Source organism: Galeopterus variegatus, unplaced genomic scaffold (genome assembly GCF_000696425.1).
Source record: "Galeopterus variegatus unplaced genomic scaffold, G_variegatus-3.0.2 Scaffold973, whole genome shotgun sequence".
In the NCBI taxonomy this organism is placed as follows: Eukaryota; Metazoa; Chordata; class Mammalia; order Dermoptera; family Cynocephalidae; genus Galeopterus; species Galeopterus variegatus.
In genome coordinates, this window is record NW_007727084.1 from 97216 (window position 1) to 104180 (window position 6965).

General features: G+C 50.0%; 1 protein-coding gene across 1 annotated transcript in view; it reads left to right on the forward strand.

Annotated features, from left to right (window-relative positions):
• Nucleotides 1-568: 568 nt before the first annotated feature.
• Nucleotides 569-6965, forward strand: part of ECH1 (enoyl CoA hydratase 1, peroxisomal) — a 9022-nt gene continuing 2625 nt past the window's right edge. The window contains exons 1-6 of the mRNA XM_008573938.1: nt 569-644; nt 1041-1236; nt 1383-1471; nt 6420-6544; nt 6628-6676; nt 6868-6932. Of these exons, the coding sequence (XP_008572160.1) occupies nt 599-644; nt 1041-1236; nt 1383-1471; nt 6420-6544; nt 6628-6676; nt 6868-6932 (570 nt within the window). The 5' untranslated portion in view covers nt 569-598. The remainder of the gene's footprint in view (nt 645-1040; nt 1237-1382; nt 1472-6419; nt 6545-6627; nt 6677-6867; nt 6933-6965) is intronic.

The following is a 6965-nucleotide window of genomic DNA, read 5'->3' on the forward strand; positions in this document are numbered from 1 at the left end:
TTATTTGAGAACATGGACTTTGGAGCCGCCTAATCCTACTTCAGTACTCCTCAAGCCCAGCTACCTTAACTAGTGACTTCCCATCCCCGAGCCTGTGTGTGCAGAAGGAAATAGTACGACCTTGTGGTGGCGTGGGAATCCAAATGTACAGTCAGCGCTGAATATTGGCCTGTCTGTATTCTCTTTGCCTTACGTGGCTAAACGGTACTGAATAATTTTTTTCTTTTTCGTTAACGTGATATATATGCATGATTACAAACTTGCAGGGCTGCAGTTACTCCGCTGCCATTATGTCCTTGGACATTTCCGCTATCCAATTTTTCCACCATTTTGAAATGGCGCTGTGATGAACTTTATATAGAAACTTACAGCAGCAGCTTCAGGTTGCTACTTGGGCAAAGGGTCCATGTCTAAGCCTTCCTATAACTGCGCAGGCGAACCGATGACGCGTCTTCCGGTTGCCCTTAGTAAAGATGGCGGGAAGGAGAGCGTCATTATTGGTCAGGCTGCAGCTTCGATGCCCTCGCCCAATATGGCGACCTTCCGTTTCCTCCCCTTGGGCTTCCTCCTGTCGTGTCACTCCCACGGCTCAGTCCCAATGGCTGCGGCGGTTTCTCGCAGATTTCGCGATCTGCTGACGCGGCGTGAGTCACCTCTTAACCTGTTGGGGTCTGTCGCTCTGTCGTGCTCTCATAGCGGCTGTAAAACGGGGAAGGCTATCGGGTCATGGACATTCTGAGCCCGCTAAACTCAGGGATCCATGTGCTCTCAAATTCTATAGGCCTGTGCCTTCACAATCTGGGCTCACTGAGGGCCCAGTGTCCCCAGTCTTGGGTCAGCCCCATGTCAGGGTCTGAAGTAGTGCTCCACCTGAAGCCACTGATAAGTGCACCCGTATCTTAAAGTCTGTATCCTAACAAACTCAGATTCCTAAGGGCCATTGTTCCCCAATCTAGAGTCACTAAAGTGACTCTGCTCTTGGAGGTGCTGTGTCCCCATTCTGGAGTCATCAAAGTCTCTTCCTTCCTTTTTCTCCCCAGGACTGATGACCCCCACCCACCCGGGTCTCCACCTTAGCCTTCGCCCCATGGGCTCCTCTGCACCAGATGAGGCCACCACAGCAGCCCTAGATCACAACTATGAGTCCCTTCTGGTGATACCTGTCCAGAAACACGTTTTGCATGTGCAGCTAAACCGGCCTGACAAGAGGAATGCCATGAACAAGGCCTTCTGGAGGTATGGCCTACAGATCCTGGAGAACTGCATGCAGGAGGAGGAGGGCACTGCAGGGCTAGACAGGGGTGGAGCATGGGGGACAGATAGCCATGATAGCAGAGGTTTTCCACCCCAGATATAGCCCTTCACTCCTTGCTCCCCCACAGCGAGATGGTGGAGTGCTTTAACAAGATCGCTCAAGACACCGACTGCCGGGCCGTGGTGATCTCTGGTGCAGGAAAAATGTTCACTGCAGGTACTAGGCGCTCTTCACACCCACCCCCTCCAGGCTTCCCTGCTCCCCGCAATAGGCACTGCTTCTCAATTAGGGTTTTAAGCAGCTTCTAACTTCCACTTTTATCATTTTTAAAGGCCTAATTTAGAACATTCAAATATAGAAATTAGTCCAATAGAATATTACAGTATCATGGGCTCTGAAGTCTGGGCTTCCATCCTGGATCTGTGACCTTGAACAAAGCATTTAACCTCTCAGAGTCTATTGCTGTGTCAGCAAGTGTGTTATAATAATAACATGCTTTCATGTACTAACTCAACACACATGAACTGATTTCCCACTATGTGTTTGTTAGATCTTTTGATTGTCCCACAGATCTGTTTTTCACATTGGGTCATTTCCATTGATCAGAGTTACTGACTATTCTGCCATCTCTATTCTGCTTTTGAGCCCATCCACTGATTTTTTTTTTTTAAAGATGCCTGGTAAGGGGATCTTAACCCTTGACTTGGTGTTGTCAGCACCACGCTCAGCCAGTGAGCGAACCGGCCATCCCTATATAGGGATCTGAACTGTTGGCCTTGGTGTTATCAGCACCACACTCTCCCGAGTGAGCCACGGGCCGGCCCTCATCCACTGGTTTTTAAAAAAAAAAAATTTTGGTGGCTTCTCTGTACAGAGAACCAAACCCTTGATGTTGGTATTATCAGCACCATGCTCTACCAAGCCATCCAGTGATTTTTAATTTTAGATATCGTAGTTTTGGGTTCTCAAATTTCCATTTGGTTTTATTTTTATATTTCCCATTTCTCTGCTGATGTATCATATCTTTTTATTTGTAATGAGCATATGTGCCACTGAGCATAGCCATTATAAAATGGCTGCTTTAAAATCCTTGTCTCCTCCTCTAGCTGGTTAGCCCAGTTGGTTAGAGCTCTGTGTTGTAACACCAAGATCAAGGGTTTGGATCCCTGTACAGGCCAGCCACCAGTAAATAAATAAATGAATAAATAGAATTCTTGTCTCCTAATTCTGACATCTGGGTTATCTTGAAGTCAGTCTCTGTTTATTATGTTTTAACTCAAAAATGGCTCTCACTTTCCTGTTTCTTTGTATTTTAGGTAAGTTTGGATTGTATCCTGGATATTGAGATATAGGAATAAGATGTTGTGGAAACTCTGGATTCTATTATATAACTCCAAAGAGTGTTGAATTTCCTGTTTAAGCAGCTTAGATGGAATTAGTTTTTAAATCTTGTGCTGGGCTGCATGCGTGGGGGCTCCCCTCTCTGGATTTCCTCTTTCTGGAATTTCCCCCCTCACTTTCCAATAGCTATGGCCACCCTGGACTGTCTTATGGTTCTTAAAGTAGAACTTCAGCCTGCCCTCTGGCTAAAAGCTTTAAAAATAGGTAACTTTGTGCCAGTTCCTTCTTCTAAGTGGTAACTCCCTTCAGAATCAGTTGTTTCTACCTTGTTCAGCCAGAGTCTGTGGTCGTCATCTGTGGGAGGGTCGGTCCTTTAGGACCGTACCAGAAGTGAAATGTCACCTACACTGATTTCTGCCCAGGGCCAGCCCAGTGCTGGGGACCTGGGGGTGACTGAGACAGTCCCAGGCCCTGCCTTCATGGAGTTCCACCTCAGTGGGGAAGACAGCAAACAATCTGTTTCTTTGTTTCCTCTGTTAACATCCTCGCATGCCCCTTGTTTTCTTTCTACACCTCACTGTTTCTCCTTTCATTCATTTATTCATTCAATGAATATTCAATGAGGCCAGTCCAGTGCCAGAGCCCCTCCTGGGTGCCATGGAAACAGGGGGGCCCTGTTCCTGATAGGACCTGACAGAGCTGGTGTCTGAGGAAAGATGAGGGTTCATCTGTGCTGTGCCTCATCTGTCAGCTCCCAGCCAGTTGTGCCTGTTTCGTCCTGTTTTCAGCAGCAAGACTCTGAAGTCCAGAAAGAAGAAACTCAGGGTCACACAGTGACCCAATGATACAGTGGAACTACTAATTTAAAAAACAAAACAAAAAGTCACACTTTATTCAGCACTCATGGAGTGCCAGGCCTTATATGAAGCACTTTAACACATATTAATGAATTCTTTTTTTTTTTTTTTCTCCTTTTTTTGTCTTTTTTCGTGACCAGCAACGGGATCGCAACCCTCGGCGTTGCTCCCGCGTCTCGCTCAGCCAGTGAGCGGCCAGTCTGTATGTGGGATCCGAACCCTCGGCGGGAGCACCGCTGCGCTCCCAAGCGGTGCACTGTAGCAGTGCGCCACCGGGCCGGCCCCTTATTAATGAATTCTAATCACAGCCTCACAAGACAGGTTCTATTATGATCTCCATTTTAAATGTGAGGAAACAGACCCAGAGAGAGGAAGAAACTTGCCCAGTTCTCACAGCTGGTTAGTGACAGAGCTGGGAGTTTTGAACTCAGGCTGTGCTACAGAGTTCTTGCTCTTAAGTGCTAAACGACTATAACCCAGGTAGCTGGCACGCTGGTTAAAGCAAAGGCTCTGGTCTCAGGCCCCACGCACCTCCCACCTCCGCCACCTTGCTGTCCCTTCACTCTCTCTGCTGCCGTTTACTCATCTGGAGAAAATGGAAATAAGGTTAGCACTACCTCATCAGGTTGCTATGAAGATTAGATGAGTTAATATGTAAAACACTTATTGATGCAGCTGTTATTTATGATTATGAATAACAGTATTATGATTACGAACGATATTTAGAACAGTCAGAGGTTTACAGGGGGAAAAAGGGAACTTCTCTGCAATGATTAGTTCTTACTTTTGAGGGGACACCTTGTTCTATGGTCTGGGGCCCTTTATTTGCAGAGGTTGCAAACGCCATTGTCTGCAGGTCCAGGTAGGGCAGGTAAACCAGAAAAGCCAGTGAAGGGAGGTGTTGCAAGATGCCAAGCTGGGCTTGTTCTGGGAGTAAGCAGAGCTCCTGTTGAGTCACAGGAGCTTCTCAGACGTTGTCAGCGGGCTGATCCAGGTGGTGCTGGCCTCCCCTGAAATGGAGTATATATTAATAGCAACTGTTGCGATGCCATTTCATAGCAGGCACCTCTCAAAGTGCCTGTGGGGCTCCATCTCCTTGAATCCTTGCAGCCCCATCAGCTTTTGGGAGGGCTTTTCATCAGTTTACAGAGAAGAAACCCCAGGCCCAGAGGATGAGGTGACCTGGTAATGTCACAGAGGGGAGTCCTGTCTTACACATACTTAACTTGCACAGATCAGCTCTATCTTGAGCCAACACTCCTCCGGTCTCACTTATTTAAACAGCGAAGCCTCAGAGAGTCAAGGATGTAGCCAAATGGGGGAACGATTTTTCAGGTGTGTCAAAAGGCATCGATCAGGGGATAGGCAAAAGGACGAGAATGATCAACCCTCGGAGGAAGAAAGGGAAGGATGATTGTGCTCAGAACTCTCCCGTGGCTCCATCTCACTCAGTAAAAGTCGGAGCCCTCCCCGTGGCCCAGGAGGCCCCGCACAGTCTGCCCCATCACCCCTCCAGCCTGGGCTCTTCCTGCTCTCCCTCTGGCTCCCTCTGCGGCCTCCCCCACGGTGCTCTCACCCATCAGGCGCACTCCTTCCACAGGGCCTTTGCACTGGCTGTTCCTAACATTTGGAACCCTCTTACCCCAGATGTCCCTATGGCTCCCTCTCTCTTCTCCTTCAGGTCTTGACTCAAATGTCACCTCAGTGAGAGGGTGATTTACCACTGCGGCAGCCCTCGCAGCACACGCACACTCACACGCACACCCTCCCTGCCACTTCCCTCCTTTGATTTTGAGCACTCACCACCACCTGACAAAATACGTTTTCTTATTTACTTGTCTCCCCATGAGGGCAGGGATGTTGTCTGTATTGTTCACTTGCTGAGCAGCTACTGTGTGCCAGGCCCTGTTCCAAGCACTGGGGATACAGCGGTGGGCAAAAAGACCCAAACTCCTGTGTTCATGGGGCTCGCACCCTAGAAAGGAAGACAGGCCATCAACCAGTTCCACACGAAGTTCTGTGATGGCAAGACAGACAGCGTAGGAGACGAGGCAGAGTCAGGAGCAGAGGGTGGTGGACGCTGTTCGGCTAGGGTGGCTGGGGCAGGCCTCTCTGGGGAGGTGACCTTTGAGCTGTGGCATGAACAAAGCAATGGCATCAGTGTTGTGGCCATCAAATGGGGAGGGACGGTTGTAGGCAGAGGAAGCAGCAGGCACAAAGGCCCTGGGAGGGAATGTGTGTGTTGTTGGTGCTGTTGGAAGTTGGTGTGTCCATAGGTCAGACATGATGGTCGTGCAGGGCTGGGAAGGTCACGGAAAGGACTTTGAATCTGATTCTAATTAGGTGAAGAGGGAGGGAAGAAGCCAGGGCCCTGACCTGACTCGTGTTCACAGGCTCCCTCTGGCTACATGTGGGGAACAGACTGTGGGGATGGGGCTGGGAGCAGGGGGGACACCATGGGGATTATGGAGATTGGCTAATGGAGGCAAGGTCATATTCGGGATTATCTTGAAGTGGGAGCCACAAAAATTGGCCCATCCCAGGAAACATTCCATTGCTGAAGCCACAAACCCTGACTCGTAGGCCACCTGGTGTAATGCGGAAGCGCCCAGCCCCTGAAGCCCTCTGCATGGTTCCGGGGTCAAAAATCCCAGTTCCACCACTTACAAGCCACTGTGACCTTGGGCAAGTGCTTAGCTGCTCTGTGCCTCGGTTTATCCATCGGTAAAATGGAAATAGGACCTACCTCCCAGGGTTGTTGGGAGGGTTAAGTGAGGAATGACTCAGTGAATGGTAGCTTTCATTTATTTTACGCCTTACATGCGGCCCCTCACTAAGTCCTGCGTGAGTGTTGCTTCCTCCACTGTGGTGGCTTGAAGGTTTGAAGCTACTGCACCTGAGTTCTGACCCCAGGCAATGGGTGGGGCCTGGGAAGCCAAGTGAGCCCCCTCATGCCTCCTCGCCAGGTATCGACTTCCTGGACGTGGTTTCAAACCTCCTGCAGCCCCAAGGAGATGACGCAGCCCGCATCAGCTGGAAACTTTGTAAGCTCATCACCAGATACCAGGAGACCTTCAGCGTCATTGAGAAGGTGACTCTGGAAGGCTGAAGGGCATCCCCTCTGCCCATTTCCCCTGGGCCAGCCCTGACTGTACCTCTCCTGTGTTCCTTCAGTGCCCCAAGCCTGTGATTGCCGCTATCCATGGGGGCTGCATTGGTGGAGGTGAGTCTGCAGCCACCCACCCCCCACCCAGGCCACTCCCCCTAGCTGGGCCGCTGCCCTTCCACCTCAGCTAGTGACCTCCAGACTCAGCTTTGTTGCCAGTTAGACTTTGTCTCAAGATGCAACCCCATGTCTTGGGAGGAGGGGCTGGTTCCTGTGGTTGTTCAGTGTCCCTGGCCTCCACCTCCCAGGTGTGGATCTCATCACCGCCTGTGATATCCGCTACTGTGCCCAGGATGCTTACTTCCAGGTGAAGGTGAGTTCCTAAGCTCCTGCCTCCTCAAGTCCT